The following is a 15910-nucleotide window of genomic DNA, read 5'->3' as shown; positions in this document are numbered from 1 at the left end:
CCTGTATTCTTTCTCCTGGCTGCTGGCCACCATCTCCCCTTGCTGCCACTCCTGCCTGCCCCCCAACACTCCCCAGGGATCTCCCCCTTTGCACATCTGGCCTCACCCTCCCTTTACTCCAGATCCTTCCTGACTCCACGAGCCTTGGAGAGAGTCCCAGGCTCTCCCCCAGGCCTCCAGCCTCACTGGTGCTTCTCTACTTCACAGACACCCTGGGCTCTCACCTGGGAGCTGGCACCTCTGCTCTTTCTGCTCAAACACACTGTTCTCATCTCTCTGCCTTGAAACACTGGTTGGAATTTAATCCCTTCACCAGATGAAGTTATCACAGTCTGAGCTCAGTGCCCATGGCCCTCTCAACATCCCATGCTTGACTCATCATCATGGCCTCTCTGATGTCCAGAAGGGTACTTGATAGAACACAGGCCCTCAGTGGGTATTTGTTGCATGAATGATTGAATTTATTAATCAGTGCACGGAGGGATTGTCATGTAGGTTGCTTTGGTGGCTGGGTGGGGATGAAGGGAGATACTACATAAGCTGTAGCCAGTGCCTGCCTATGGCAGCAGGTGGCTGGAGGGAGAAGGCCACGTCCCCCGCAGCAGGCTGAGTCCCAGTTTTAATGGCCTGGCAGTGAGGTGCGTGCATAGCGGAGGCCCGCAGAAGAGGTAATGCTGAGAGGGCAGCTCTGCCCACTCTTCTAATTATTGCTTGAGTCTTTCTGGGAGTGCCAGCTGCTTGCCCCAGAGAGTTTGGTCTCATCCGTCACAGTGTGAGCTCGGGGTAGGGCTGCTGCCACTGCCAGTGGGGAAGACAAGAGGAGGTTCCCAGGGGCCTTTGGGTCTTGGAGAGCAGAGGCAGCCTCAGGCTTGGACCACACTCGGCTCAGGTCCCTTCCTGTCCCCAGGGCTGCTGAAAGGTGTCCCCCCACTTGAGGGTCCCGTCAAGAAGCCTCCAGCATGGCCAAGGAGCAAGCCAACTGAAGGAGGTTCCACAGCAACCCCAGGCAGGGAGCCTAGGATGGTTTGGTGTCTGCTGACATGGAAGCCCTTGGGAAGATGGTGCCCCGGTGACTGGCTGGGCAGGTAGACAGCTCAGGCCCGGAAGGAGGCCTTGACCACACGGCCCTTCAGTGGCTGTGGTGGCCGGAAGTTGTTCACCATGTGGATCCTCTCATCCTCCTCTGAGGTGAAAAGCAGGCTCCGGAATTTCTCCATCTTAAGGCAGAAGAGATACTCAGGGCAGAATAGGGGAGCTGTGGCCCCCTCTGACCCCAGACACATCATCTGGCATACCCTGCCCAGCCAGATCTGCCCCTCTCTCCTCCTGTCCCTAGGGCTTGTCCCTACTTCCCCCCACTCATTTCACGTTTGGGACCCCCAAGCTTAGTGACTTATTCACTGAAGAGCCTCTAAACCTGGGTCCTGTTCATGTAGCTCCAGTTCCAATCTTCGCTCTAGCTAAGAATCGTCTGCAAATGCAGCATTCAGATTCTAGCACACTAGGGGCGGTCCCAGGATCCAGGGATCTCTCCTTCTAGCCTGTGTCCAGGTCCTAGTGACTAACAACCAAGCTGACCCCCACCCAAGAATCTGAACATTTAGTAGCAAAAAATGGGAACCTTGATGGTGGGACCACAGGCTGTGGTCTGCTATGGTCATGCTGCCCAGGTGTGCCTGAGTGTCGCCTCCCTCCATCTGCCCCTCTGGGAGGACTCACCTGCCTCTCAGAGATACGGATGGGCTCCCGGAGCACAATCCAGGTGACGCTCTCGCTCAGCGGTGGTGTCGTCAGGGACCCGGGGTAGGTCCAGTAGTGCCGGCTGGCAGGCAGGAGGCACTTGGGGTTGAAGCAGCTGAACTGGGCCTTGGTGCCCTGGGCCAGGGTGGGGGACCCAGGAATCAGCATAGACCTCCCACCAGGATGAGAGCAGCACCCTCCCAGCCCATTTCTGTCAACAGGGTTTAGGCTTATATGGCCCAGTGATGCAAACTGTGGGCAAATGTCTGTGACCCCAGAGGCCATCACCCATCCTTTTGCATTAGAAAGCTGTGGCTCCTAAAGCTCTCAGGGCACCATGTTCTCTCCTTTGCCCTCGACAAACCTTAGTGGTGCTGCCTGTCGGAGGACCATTAATGTGATAAGCATCTTATGAATCCTATACCCAACCAGACAACACCCTGGGCATGCAATGGGGCCATGGACCTTGATGATGAGGAGTCAGTTGCAGCGCCCCACAGCTGTGGACCTGCCCCCTTCACCTCTGCAAGGGTCTGCTGCAGGGAGGAGTGGGAGAGCCCACTCCATGATCTAGCCTGGTCCTCCCTCCCCTCCCAGGCTGCTCTGGATCAAGGGCACCGACCCCTGGTCTCACCTTAAACCGAACCATGTAGAGCGCATCTGTCAGACGGTTCATGCTGGGGTGCTCGCCCCCCGTCTGTCAGAGAGAAGGCAGTATGAGCCCAGAATTCACTATGTTCTGGGACTAGGGGTGGCACCAGGCCTCCTATGGCCCTCTGGGTCCCAGGTAGCCCCCTCACCTCCAGGAAGACACCAACCACAGCCAGGCCATCGGGCGCTGAGGCCGCCTCCCCAAATGTGCTGTACTTCTTGGCGTTCCAATGAACCAGGTGCAGCTACAGGGCAACGACAGGCCAGGCCAGTGCTTAGTACCTCCTAGGTGAGAGTTCAGGGCTAAGTTTCCCTCACTCCCACAGGACTCCTGGCCCCTTGCAGGAGGGGCTCCTCTGGGAGCCGTGGGTCAAAGATAGCATTAACCCTGCTCTAGGTCTGACCCTTTCCTGAGCCCCAAGGGACCAAAGAGCTCAGCCCTGCCCTCCATGAACTATGAAATAGATAATGACCATCTGAGGTGACACCTCCCTGAGGAAGTGGATCCTGCAGCTGAGGCCAAAGAATCAGAAGAGAGTACCAATGGTACTCTCGGGGCAAGGTATTGCAGACAGAACGAACAGCATAGGTAAATGCCTCGAGGTATCAAAGAGCCAAGCTTCCCAGGTGGCTCAGTGGTAGAGAATCCACCTGCCAATGCAGGAAACACAGGAGATGTGGGTTCGATCCCTGGGTCCAGGAGATCTCCTGGAGAAGGAAATGGCAACCCACTGCAGTATTCTTGCCTGGAGAATCCCATAGACAGAGGAGCCTGGCGAACTACAGTGATGGAGTTGCAAAAGAGTAGGACAAGACTTAGTGACTAAACAATAACAACAGCAACATGAAAGAGCCAGGTGTGGCCTCATCAAGGTGAGATGAGGCCAGGCAAAGCCAGGTCATGCAGGCCCTTGAATGCCAGGCTTAATCCTTGAAGGGTTGTTGCAAGGCTGTAATGGGACTGGATTTGCCCTTCAGAAAATTCCTTCTGGACACACAGATCAGCACAACAGTCGGCCAACTTCAGGTGGAAGACCCTGTGCTGAGGGTGGGTGGAGGTCCCGTAGGGGACTTCACTCCCTCCAGTGACCCACATTGGGCACCTAGCAAACCCCTGACTCCCCAGTACCCCACTCCTTCCCCCATCAGGCAGAGGAAGGTCTTACCTCGCTGGGGAATGACTTGCCATCCACCGTGTGCTCCGAGCCCACACCGTGCTTCTTGCCCCAGTGGAAATGGAACTGCTTAAGCCGGTAGGGCCCATCCAGGGGGCCCCCAGACACCACTGAGGGGAGAAGGGGGACCTGTAGCAATAGCCTTGAGAGACCCCACACTGCCTGAAGGCAGCAGTACTAGCATCAGGGCAGTGCCCAGAAGGGAGATAAACTCTTCATTTGGAACATTCTTGGGGCTAAGTGGACTTGGATCAGTCCCCACGCAGTTCCCTATGTCCTTGACTGGGCCAGGGCAGAAATCCTGGAGGCCTGTAGGTGGCAGAGGAGTCTGGTACTGACAGGGTACATCCTCCCCACTCCTGCCCACTTTCCAGGTGAAGCTGGGATGTTGCTTCTCAGATCCCCTTCGCCACTAACGGTAGACGTCCCATGCCTGCAGCCCTGACTCAGAGCCGGGTCGGAAGGATTCTCTTCTTTAGTCTTCCTGGTAACTCAGGACAGAACCTATTATTATTCCTATTGTATAAAGGAGGAACCAAGAGACAGAGAAGGCAAGGTCTTTGCCCAAGGTCACACATAGCAAGGCACTGAGCTAAGATATAAGCCCGCATCTACTTCATGTAAGTCCAGAGCCCAAGGCCCTAATCACCAGGCTGTATTGCCTGCCCAGAACCTGGTGGCTCCCCAGGACCTGATGTCCAGAGGCCAGCTCCTGAGGGTCCCCACTCCAAGGGTCAGGCCCCTGTCTTGACCAGAGTCCCGCCCTCATGGCCCCTTTGGCAGGGCCACTTTATGCTGGTTTTGTGACTTTCCTACTCTGATACCCAGTGAGCAGAGGCCACACACAAGGCCTCCTGGGACTGATTGAATTTCTAGCTGAAATAGATCTAGGAGTGGAGGGAGCCCCCACCAGGCCTGAATGTGAGCTCCTGGATCAGGTGACAGCCCTGGGCTCAGAGTTCCACTAGGCCCCTCCAGGATGGGTGACCAGGGCAGGGCCCTGACCCCTGTGGGCCCCTCGAGGAGGAAGATAATGGGACAGCCCAGAGGCCCTGTCTCGCTGTCCTGCCTCACCTGAGCAGCAGGTCTGTCCATGGCCATGCCGGGTGGTTAACTGAGCCTGAAGGTTGAGGCCCAGTGAGGATGCCTCCATCCTGGGGAGGGCCTACAGACTGAGCTTCTGATATGCACTGTGGAGGCCCACTCTTCCGAGCATGCCCCACCTGGGACTCCATAGTGTAACCTCTAAGAGAGTGGCCTCCCTCCCTAACCCTTGAGCTTGGCTTCCTCAGCCTGCTCTCTGCATCCTGACCACAGGACACACTGCCATTCATGGTGTACTTACTACGTGTTCAGGCACTCCGTAGACATCAACCCCCACAGTGGCCTAGAGGGGGACACATTGTCATCCCCCTGGCCAGATGTGGCACGGAGGCTCGAAAAGGTGGGTCTCTTGCCTGAGGTCACACAGCTGGGAAGTGGCAGAGCCCCAACTTTCTCACTCCTAAGCCTACTTTCTTTCCACTGGGACCCTAACCCCTCAGGTCTGGGCATTCTATTAAGGGAGGGAACCCCAGCCAGGCTAGAAAGTGAGCCCCTGGATCCGTAGTCCAGAGGAATGCTCCCTTGGGCCTTCCCTACCAAGAATGGCCTTCACTGAGCTACTTATGTCTGAATCGAGCCCTCAGTGCCCTCTGAAGGTTATTCGGAAGGTCCAGTCACTTGAAAACTACTCCTTCACAAACTGTGATCTTAGGTGCTTCCCTGGTGGCTTAGTGGTAAAGAATCTGTCAGCGCAGGAGATGCAGATTCAATCCCTGGGTTGGGAAGATTCCCTGGAGAAAGAAAAGGCAACCCACTCCAGTATTCTTGCCTGGGAAATCCCAAAGGACAGAGGAGCCTGGCAGGCTACATTCCACAGGGTCGCTAAGACTTGGACACGACTTGGTGACTAAACAACAATGTCATCAAGAGCCCTATGTCCCTCCCCAAAGCTGTGCGTGAGAGCCTTTTACTTCGAATTCAGTACCAGGAATGCTGTGTCTCTCTTCTGAGGATCTGCTGCATTTCCTCCCTTCTGCAGCAAGAAATATAACTGATCTTCTTTCCTTTTTTTCCTAGCCTACCGGAGAGCTCGGGACTAAGAAAATAAGATCATTCCTATCTGGCTTTCCTCCTCTTGTCTGCCTTTTGATTCTCTATTTGAAACTTGAGTTCCCCTGAGTACTTTTATTACATGTATGGGGGGCAGGGCTCAGAGACAGAGGGGCAGAGTACCAGTCACTTCCTTATGTAAGAAACTTTAGCAGGTTCCCTCTTTGTCCCACTCGACCCCTCAAAGGCCTGGTCATAAGGACAAAAATCCCTATACTAAGGAGCACTCTCAAGCCTCCTGACTAGGAATTTATCATGGAGGAACCCTCTAATCCCAGGGCAAAGAGACCCTGGAAGGAGCTGCCACAAGCTCCCCCTGGGCTCCCTTTGGTCCAAGATGGTTGGGATTTGAGGCTGTAGTTGGGCTGGAGACTTCGGAGTAGGACCAGGCAGGTTCTGGCCCTCCCCAGCTTACTAAGTTTCTGCTAGCCCATCTTAGAGGCAGGTTCTTAAGAGGAATAAACCACCTGCCTATGACCTTAACAAGGGGCCCAGCATGCAGAACATTTTAGCTCCATTCTCTTTCTGCTGGGCTTAACCAGATCACCCCCAGAGGAGGGTCTGGCCTTAGGCCACACAGCAGGTCAGTGATGGGGCAGGGAGTGGAAACAAACCCGACCTCAAGAACTAAATGAAAGAGAAGAAAGAGAATTTGTATTTCTTGTGCATCTACTACATGCCAGCACTACAGACATCACTCCAGGTTTTTCATTTTTCCTCTCTGTGACCCCAGGGAGGGAAACAGGGTCTTAGTGCCCCCTATTTTATGCATCAGGAGACTGAGGCCTCACAGCTGGTGAAAAGTGGAGCCTTCCTTTCCCAGCATGGAGTTCTGCCCTTCTTGAGCCTGCCCCAATCAGGTTAGGATCCCAGGGAGAAGAAGGCCAGCGGCCAGCAGGGACCACTTACCAGTTCGGTCATCGCTGTCATTGAAGTCCACTTGGACAGAGTGGCCATTGTTGGCGATGCTGAGGGATGTACAGGACTCATAGGAAATCTCCAGTGGCTTCAGGCTGGGTGAGTACACAGCCTGGCTAGATACGATATTGATTGGTGACTGGCGGTCTCCCTGGGCAATGGGATACAGCTTGTGCCAGTGTGAGGGGCCTGCAGATGGCGGGGAGAGGGCGAGGATTCAGGCCAGCCCGGATCTCAGGGCTGCAGACGAGGGCATCTGTGGGGGATGGTCTCCGTGCTATATCCTTTCAGAAGTCAGCCTCTGCTATGGAGTCGCATGGTCTGGAGAGTCACTCCCAGCTCTGCCACTTCCCCTCTTAGCCTCCGTTTTCTTGTCTGTGAAATGGCCTCCCCAAAGCTCTCTACTCATAGCTGATAGGAGATCCAGAGAGCTAACGCGTGGAAGGGAGCACACAAAAGCTACAGGCTCAGGGGCAATTTGGGGTAGCAGGTCCTCCCCAACACCCAGCATATGTTTAGAGAGGTCCCCAGGGCCTCGAGGTCCCTGACCCTACCCTACCGGGTGTCTGGCCTCTTCTTGCATCTGACCAAGTTCCAGTCGGTATTCATAACAATGATAACAAAAGCTCACATCAACTTCACTTTGGTTCTATGACATGCATCTGCTTCTCATAATAGCCTTGTCAAGTAGAGCCAAGTGTGATTCCCATTTCACAGATGAGGGCACTGAGGGTCACTTGTGCACGTGTGCATGCACACTTGGGTACAGGAGTAAACACACAGTGTGTGCATGCCTTGCCCCCAGCTGCCCTCCTTGGGCATGTGCAGGTCCAAGGAGATTTTCATGTGCGCACACATATGTGCACAGTGGCCTGAGCTCACCACATCCAGAGCGGGCAGGCCCAGTAACACAAGTGTACAAGTGTGCAGCCCTTCCAAGTATCTCTGACACACACATAGGCACCCTCACACAGAGATACCCCCTGTTGCAAACCCAGGTCTGCACTAAGAGACTACAGCAAAACACATGCTCGTGCACACACATGCACACCTGTGTGCACACCCACGAGCACCCACCACCTGCCTCCCAGAGATTCCATCTGCAGCCGAGAGGCTCGGCATCTCCCTGGGGAACATCCTGAGATGCAGCCTATTTTTAGAGCCACTGCCGGCTGGTGCTTCTCCCCGTTTTTGGCTTCTTAAGTTTTCCTGAGAAAACAGCAGCAGGTGCCGACAGAGCTGTGTCCCCAGTGGATGACTCAGAAGCGTGGCCCAGACCCACTGTGGGTTATTTTTGAAGTCCTGTGAGCATGCCGCATGCCGGCACCTCCATCCTCTGTCCTTCCCGCCCTCACTGTCCCTAGGCTGGGTGACCCAGGACTGGGTGAGCCACAGCAGCTTCAGGGAGGCCAGCTACGGGGCAGACCTAATGCGATACTGGACATTCAGTGCTGGTGGTCAGGACTAACAAGAAAGCTGGAGTCAGGGGACTTTGACTCTGGGGAAGGCATCCAGAAGCTGGGCGTGGGGGGAGAGAATCTTCTAGGAGGGTCCTGTCAACCTGCCCCTTCTCTGCCTCTCTCTGCATCCCTGCGGATCTCTGTTGCCTTTTTCTGAAAATTTCTTTCTAGCTTTCACATGTCCAAACAGGGTTTTCCCCTTCAAAATATGCTCCTGTGTGCTTGGGACCTCAGAGAGGAGGCAAAGACCCCACAGCACCTCCCTAACTCTCTCTGGCCCAATTGTAACCTCCAGACACCCAGACTTGGTACCCAGGACCCTCATCCACCCCTCACAGAGTGCCTGCCTCTCTGCAGATAAGTAGGGATGGGGGTGTTCCTTCCACCAGCACTCCCCTTCTCCCCACCCCCATCTGCCTTGCCTGGGTTTCCTCTGGATTTCGGCTCCTCAGGGAAAGCTAAGAACCCTTATCCCACATCCCCACCCCAGCTTGATAAGAAATAGCCTCAAAGGAACTGCCCTGCTGCAGACCCATACTCAAGTGATCTGGCTCTCACCGTCTGCCTCTTCTCCCTTCCTCTGCATCTTAAGGAGGAAACTGAGGCAGGATTGAGGAGCTATTCTCCCGGTCAGACTAGGAGGCTGATGTGGGCCACCGGCTCCCTTGTCTCACACAGGGACGTGCTCAGACACCCTGCCAGAGGCAGACACGCAGACACATCCATGCGCCCTTAGATGCTCCCTTCCTTCACATACCCGCTGACTCGAAAGCTTGGACACTTCGACGGGCAAACTCTGCCGGGGACACCGCGCCCTTGCCCACGCGGAGCCCAGCTCCCGGGAGGTCACTGCACACCAACCGTGCGCGCTCGCCGCACATACATCGCGCAGCGCGCTGCGTTCAGCCCGCCCCCAGCTGCCCTGGGCTACCTCCACCCGCTGCGCACTCCAGCGGGGGATGAGTGAGTGAGTGTCCGGCCCAGGTCCCAGCGAGCTGGGTCATCAGGGGCTGCGCGGAGGAGGAGGCAGGACGCGCTTGGCCGCGGGTGGCTTGCTGGCGGCGGGGCCGGACGGAGAGCAGCGCGCACTTTGCGCCAGGTGCTGGGGAGCCAGGGCTCTGACCCGGCGGGTGGGCCGGACTCTGGGGGCTGGATGGGAGAAGGGTCCCCGTCTCGCCTGGAGGATAGGGGCCTTGCAGGTCCCGCTGGGTGAGAGGGTCAGGGGCGAGTCCCAGTGGATGGGGGCTGGCTGGGGTCTGTGCCTACCGTCGTTCTGGCCGTAGCCCCAGCCGTGGTGGCCGGTCATGCCGCTGCCGTCACCTGCCGGCTCGGCTCAGTTCTGCTCGCTCGGGCTGCGGCTCCGGCCCCGCTCGCTGCTGCGGAGCAGCCTCTTAAAGCGGCGGCAGGCGGGAGGAGCGGTTCCCAGGGGACCCGCCCCCCCCAGCCCCCAGTAGGACGAGAGAGGCCGGCCCTGCCTCGCCCTGCCCTCTCCCACCCACCCCGCAAGCCAGTTGAACCCTAAGTTGAGATGCGGACTGTGTGGGGGGTGTCAAGGGGACCTAAACCCCACCCTCACCGTGACCCTGGCCGAGCACTGTTCCTCCTTCCCTCCAGCACGTGTACAGCCTCTGGGGGAGGAGAAGACACCATCATGAGGGCTGCCTCCGTTTCTCCACACCCCACCGTCCCCCAGGCTTGTCCCTGGGCGGTAAATCCCACCACCGGAGACCTGAGTTCTGGGCCCTGAGCCCTCTTGGACTGGGACCCCTTGAAACTGCAAATTGCACTGACCATCAAGCGTCCAGGAGTGGAGTTTCCCCTGTTTGGTGAAGGATCCAGGTGCTGGGCCAAGCTTCCGATCCTTCCTGTTTCCTAACCCTCTCAGCTTTCCTACAACAATGGGTGGTATACTTCCATTAGCCTGATTGCATAAAACAGGAGACTGAGGCCCAGAGAGGTGAGGTGACTTCCTGCTGCAGATCTTCTAGCTAGAGAGTGAGGGCTTTACTCTCAATTTGTCTCACTCCTGGATTCTTGTTCTCTTTCCTACTTCCCCTTGTGGGGGGTGTGGGGATGAGTCCTGTGGTTGTGGGGGTCTGGGAGCCCTGGGGTAGGAGGAGGGCTTAGGCAGAACCATGGTCTCATAATGGGAGTGGGCAGTTTGGGCTTTAACCACTGGGCATTAAGGCAGACAGACCCCAGGGAACTTCCCTGGTGGTCCAGAAGCTGAGACCCTGCACTCCCAATGCAGGGGGCCAGGGTTCTATGGATCCCTGGTCAGGGAACTAGATTCCACACGCCACAACTAAGGATCCCATGTGCCGCAATGAAACTTGGTGCAGCCAAATAAATACTTAAAAAGACAGATCCACAGAACACCAGCTGCCTCCCGCCATGGAACTAAGTATGAGGCCCTACCTCCACTCCCTGCTTCTCTTCCTTGCTTCCTCCACTGTTCAGGTCTCTTTGCCTATTTCTTTATAGCTCACTGTTTGTCCCTCCTTTCCTTGCCTTGCCATGACCTTCGGCACACCTGCTGGGAGCTCAGGCCCTCCAACCTGTACTCAATCTCAGTATCTGCCTTGGCCCAACATTTTCCCATCCACAAGCCCTGGTCCTTGCTGTGCCCTCCACCTGGGACGTCCTCTGTCTTCCACCCACTGGTTCCATCCGGCCCAATCTGATTCATCTGAGCATGTGGCCTTATGCCAAGGATAGGGCTTGTCTCTGGCTAGGCCTCAGCAGGCACTTTTGGGAAGACAAACAGATGGGTGGATGGAAGGAGAGACAAATGATCCCACCCAGGGATTTGTACCCAACCAGAGCTGAAGGACCATTTGTGAAATCTTTGCTGGTCTGACCTCTACCAGAGGGAGACTATTTCAGACCCTGTTGTTGGCTGACCTTGCGAGGAAATCTGCCATCTTGTCTGCCAGGCTCCCCTATATCTGTGTGGCTGTCTTGGTTTTCCTCTCTTAGGCCCTGAACTCATCAGGTCCCCGAGCAGAGTTGTGGAGATTAAGTGACAACTGGTTGGCTGGGCCAAGGTCAGTCAATGACCTCTCAGCACTGCCTAGACACCTCTCCTTGACCCAGGAGCTGGAAGGGGCCCTTAATAAAAATCTGACTCTAAGACAGGGGCCGGGGATCATAATAGACATGCAGAGGGTAGCCCCCAAGACTGCCTCTGTTCATCTCCCAGAAGAGCCAGCCACCTTTCTCCTGGGGGAGCTGCAACACTCTCAGGGCCTGGGGTTGGGCCCAAATGTGTTTACTTCATTGACCTACTTCCCTCTCACTGTGACCCAGACATTTCCATATTTATAGTACTAACAAAAAATGGAATTACTTATATGGCATTGACTCGAGCTTCATTCTCACAGTAGCCCCACTTTGTAGATGAGGAAAGCAGGGCTCAGAGGAGCTGAGTTAGGGTGCACAGTGAGTGACAGAGCTAGGATAAAAACCCAGGGCTGCTGAGTCCCTCATTCAACATGTCTCAAATCACCAGGAGCGGGGAGGAAGTGGATTTGAAATTTGATTGTCATTTGTGTAGACAGGTAAGACTTCCTCTACAGTGACTGAAGAGAAGCTAGGGAGAGTGTTTGCCTCCTGGGTGGAGACTGGGAGCCTGGAAGGGTGGGAGAGGGTGCAGAATGGGAATGGGAGGGACACCCTTTACTGCTCACTCCTTCAGAAAGAATTAAAATATTGCCTCTTTAACAACCAAATAAAAGTTGATCCAATTCTTCCCTTCCTACTTCCTGTCTTTAGCAGTTTTCTCTAGGTGCTGGAGAGCTGGGAACTCAGGTAGGTGAGAGGAGCTGATGGAGTCTGCCTGTCTGAGGTGAAGCCTCAGTTGCCCCTGTAGCCCACTCAGGTCAACTTGGGAAAGACTGTGCCCCCATTCAGGCACATCCTGTCTCAATTACATGCTGTCTTTAAAACGGTACTGGGGACTTCCCTGGCAGTCTAGTGTTTAAGACTGTGCTCCCAATGCAGGGGGCATGGGTTCAATCCCTGGTCAGGGAACTAAGATCCCATATGCCATACAACTCAGCCAAAAAAAAAAAATTAAAGAAAAAGTGGAATAAAAAAAAAGAATTTATTTCACTGCTCTGGAGTTTATTCTTTGGTCTCATTGGTGTCAGTGGCCTCCTGGATTTCACTCCTTCTGGGGGAGAGGAAGTGCAGGGATGTGAGAGCTATGATGAAGGGCTGGGGGAGGATTGCACAGCCACACCTCATTCATCCTGACCTTGACCAGATCTCACTTCCCCTCTCAAAGATACAATTGTCTTTGCTCTACAGTAACGAGGTGATTAGGGCATCATCCCTGCCCCACCCAAACTCATGGGATCCCTGTGAGTTTCAGCTGAGACAGTAGTTGTCCAGTGCTGCACCAACAGGCAGAATCATGCCTGCTCTTCACTGTGTGTTGTGCCCAGGGCCAAAAGGCCAGACTGGAAGCCCTGTGACCTAGAGATTCTAAGATGAAAATTATAGCTTCTTAGGTTTTTTTTTTTTTTTTTTCCAAAAAATTTTCATTCCAAGTATATAGAAACAATGGAAACAGTGAGACTTAAGTTTCTTGGGCTCCAAAATCACTGTGGATGGTGACTGCAGCCATGAAATTAAAAGATGCTTACTCCTTGGAAGAAAAGCAATGACAAACTTAGCATATTAAAAGCAGAGACATTACTTTGCCTCCAAAGGTCCATATAGTCAAAGCTATGGTTTTTCCAGTAGTCATGTACAGATGTGAGAGCTGGACAAAAAAAAAAAAGGCTGAGCCCTGAAGAACTGATGCCTCTGAACTGTGGTGCTGGAGAAGACTCTTGAGAGTCCCTTGGACAGCAAGGAGATCCAACCAGTTAATCCAAAAGGAAATCAACCCTGAATATTCATTGGAAGGGCTAATGCTGAAGCTGAAGCTCCAATACTTTGGCCACCTGATGCAAAGAGCTGACTCATTGGAAAAGGCCCTGATACTAGGAAAGATTGAAGGCAAGAGAAGGGGGTGACAGAGGATGAGATGGTTGGAATGGCATCACTGACTCAGTGGACATGAGTTTGAGCAAATTCCTGGAGATGGTGAAGGACAGGGAAGCCTGGTGTGCTGCAGTCCATGGGCTCGCAAAGAGTCAGACATGAAAAAAAAAAAAAAAAGAGAGACATGACTGAGTGACTGAATAACAACAAGTATGTATATGTATGCACTCACAAGTGGAATGAATCCGGCTGAACTCAGACAGACCTGGTCCTGGCTCCCAGCATCACTAGCTGTGTGATCTGGGGCAAGCTGCTTCACCTCTCAGCCTGTTTTCTCATCTGTCAGATGGGAACAGAGAGTCAAGAGGGCTAATAGATAGGATGGTTGGGTGAGCATATCTGTGAGACTCCTAGAACAAAGTGTGTACTCCTCAGACCTCTGTTCTTTCTCCCTTTCCTTAGTTTTTTGGGGAAATTTAAAACCCCAAATATTCATTTTCCAATTACAGTAGTGGCACCTATTTATTATAGAAAATTCGGGAGAATCAGAAAAGCATAGTAAAGAAAATTCACTGGTCATATTACCACCCAAGAATCACCACTGTAAACACTGTAGTGTCCATCCTGCCAGGCTTTTTCAGTATGTATTATGCTCAGTCACTCAGTCATATCTGACTCTTTGAGACCCTATGGACTGTAGCCCACTAGGCTCCTCTGTCCATGGGATTCTCCAGGCAAGAATACTGGCATGGGTTGCCATTTCCTCCTCCAGGGGATCTTTCTGACCCAGTGGGTTGAACCCATGTCTCCTGTGCCTCCTGCATTGGCAGGCAAGTTCTTTACCACTAGTACTACCTGGGAAGACAATATATTTTCAGTTCAGTCGCTCAGTCGTGTCCGACTCTTTGCGACCCTATGAATCGCAGCACGCCAGGCTTCCCTGTCCATCACCAACTCCCGGAGTTCACTCAGACTCACGTCCATCAAGTTGGTGATGCCATCCAGCCATCTCATCCTCTGTCGTCCCCTTCTCCTCCTGCCCCCAATCCCTCCCAGCATCAGAGTCTTTTCCAATGAGTTAACTCTTCGCATGAGGTGGCCAAAGTATTGGAGTTTCAGCTTTAGCATCATTCCTTCCAAAGAACACCTAGGACTGATCTTTAGAATGGACTGGTTGGATCTCCTTGCAGTCCAAGGGACTCTCAAGAGTCTTCTCCAACACCACAGTTCAAAAGCATCAATTCTTCGGCGCTCAGCCTTCTTCACAGTCCAACTCTCACATCCATACACGACTACTGGAAAAACCATAGCCTTGACTAGACGGAACTTTGCTGGCAAAGTAACGTCTCCGCCTTTCAACATGCTATCTAGGTTGGTCATAACTTTCCTTCTAAGGAGTAAGCGTCTTTTAATTTCATGGCTGCAGTCACCATCTGCAGTGATTTGGGAGCCCCCCAAAATAAAGTCTGTTTCCACTGTTTCCCCATCTATTTGCCATGAAGTGATGGGACCAGATGCCATGATCTTCGTTTTCTGAATGTTGAGCTTTAGGCCAACTTTTTTGCTCTCCTCTTTCACTTTCATCAAGAGGCTTTTTAGTTCCTCTTCACTTTCTGCCATAAGGGTGGTGTTATCTGCATATCTGAGGTTATTGATATTTCTCCCGGCAATCTTGATTCCAGCTTGTGCTTCTTCCAGCCCAGCATTTCTCATGATGTACTCTGCATATAAGTTAAATAAGCAGGGTGACAATATACAGACTTGACGTACTCTTTTTCCTATTTGGAACCAGTCTGTTGTTCCATGTCCGGTTCTAACTGTTGCTTCCTGACCTGCATATATTAGTAGTACTTAAAAAACAATCAGAACCATATGTGGAGTTTTGTGACCAGGTGTTTGTCACTTAATGCCCTATGGTAAGCATTTCCCTGCTTCATCAGTCTTGGAGAACTTGACACTTAATAACTGCACAATATTCTAGTATGTGGATTTTTCAATTTTTCACTATTGTAAGTGTACTGCAGTGGACAGCCTTATTTATACATCTTTGTGTGCGTGGCTGACGATTTCCCTGAGTAAGTGAATTAACCAAATCAGATGATAAACACATTGCAGGTAAGACATTTTAAAATGTAGAAGGCATACTTCCCTGGTGATCCAATGGTTAGGAATCCACCTTGCAGTGGAGGGGACATGGGTTTGATCCCTGGATGGGGAACTAAGATCCTGCAAACCATGGAGCAGCTAAGCCTGAGCGCTGCAACTAGTGAGCCTGCACGTCATAAACTAGAGATTTGGTGCACCGAAATGAAAGATCTTGCATGAGTCAACTAAGACCCAACACAGCACTGTGGGAGTGTGTCCTACATTGTGATTCATTCTTCCTGGCTGGTTTCCCGCAGATTATAAGCTCTTCTAGGGCAGACCCTGATGCTGGGAAACACTGAGGGCAAGAGGAGAAGGGGGCAGCAGAGGATGAGATGGTTGGATAGCATCACTGACTCAACAGACATGAATTTGAGCAAACTCAGGGAGATGGTGAAGGACAGGGAAGCCTGGTGTGCTGCAGTCCATGGGGCTGCAAAGAGTTGGACACAACTGAGCAACTGAACAACAACAAGGGCAGCTCAAGGATCCAGCCTCCTCCAGCTGAGACCAACCAGGGTGGGTAACACAATAGACCTGAACTGGGGTCTGGCCAGATCTGTAGTGTGTGTGTTTCTAATCCCTGTGCCACCTTTAAATAGCTGTGAGAATCTGGAATTTTACTCACCTCTCCAAGCCTCTACTCTCTTGGGTATAAAATGGGGTGAATAGTAG

The 15910-nt window shown here is 53.1% G+C and overlaps 1 protein-coding gene across 1 annotated transcript; it reads right to left on the bottom strand.

Annotated features, from left to right (window-relative positions):
* On the bottom strand, positions 440 to 9501 carry CA7 (carbonic anhydrase 7). Its single transcript, XM_018062093.1, has 7 exons — positions 9365 to 9501; positions 6630 to 6827; positions 3558 to 3676; positions 2541 to 2636; positions 2375 to 2437; positions 1720 to 1875; positions 440 to 1217 (listed from the first exon to the last, which is right to left on the bottom strand). The coding sequence occupies exons 1-7, from the start codon at positions 9402 to 9404 to the stop codon at positions 1095 to 1097; spliced, it is 795 nt and encodes a 264-aa protein (XP_017917582.1). The 5' UTR covers positions 9405 to 9501; the 3' UTR covers positions 440 to 1094.

This window comes from Capra hircus, chromosome 18, assembly GCF_001704415.2.
Source record: "Capra hircus breed San Clemente chromosome 18, ASM170441v1, whole genome shotgun sequence".
NCBI classification, from domain to species: domain Eukaryota; kingdom Metazoa; phylum Chordata; class Mammalia; order Artiodactyla; family Bovidae; genus Capra; species Capra hircus.
The sequence above is the reverse complement of the archived record's forward strand: the minus strand, read 5'-3'. Positions and strand labels throughout refer to the sequence as shown.

Coding starts and splice junctions, on each gene's coding strand:
- CA7 (XM_018062093.1), bottom strand. CDS start 9,404: ATGACCGGCCACCACGGCTGGGGCTACGGCCAGAACGACG. Junction 2,438..2,540: donor TGGTTGGTGTCTTCCTGGAG/GTGAGGGGGCTA, acceptor TCTCTCTGACAG/ACGGGGGGCGAGCACCCCAG. Junction 1,218..1,719: donor TCCGTATCTCTGAGAGGCAG/GTGAGTCCTCCC, acceptor TTCTGCCTTAAG/ATGGAGAAATTCCGGAGCCT.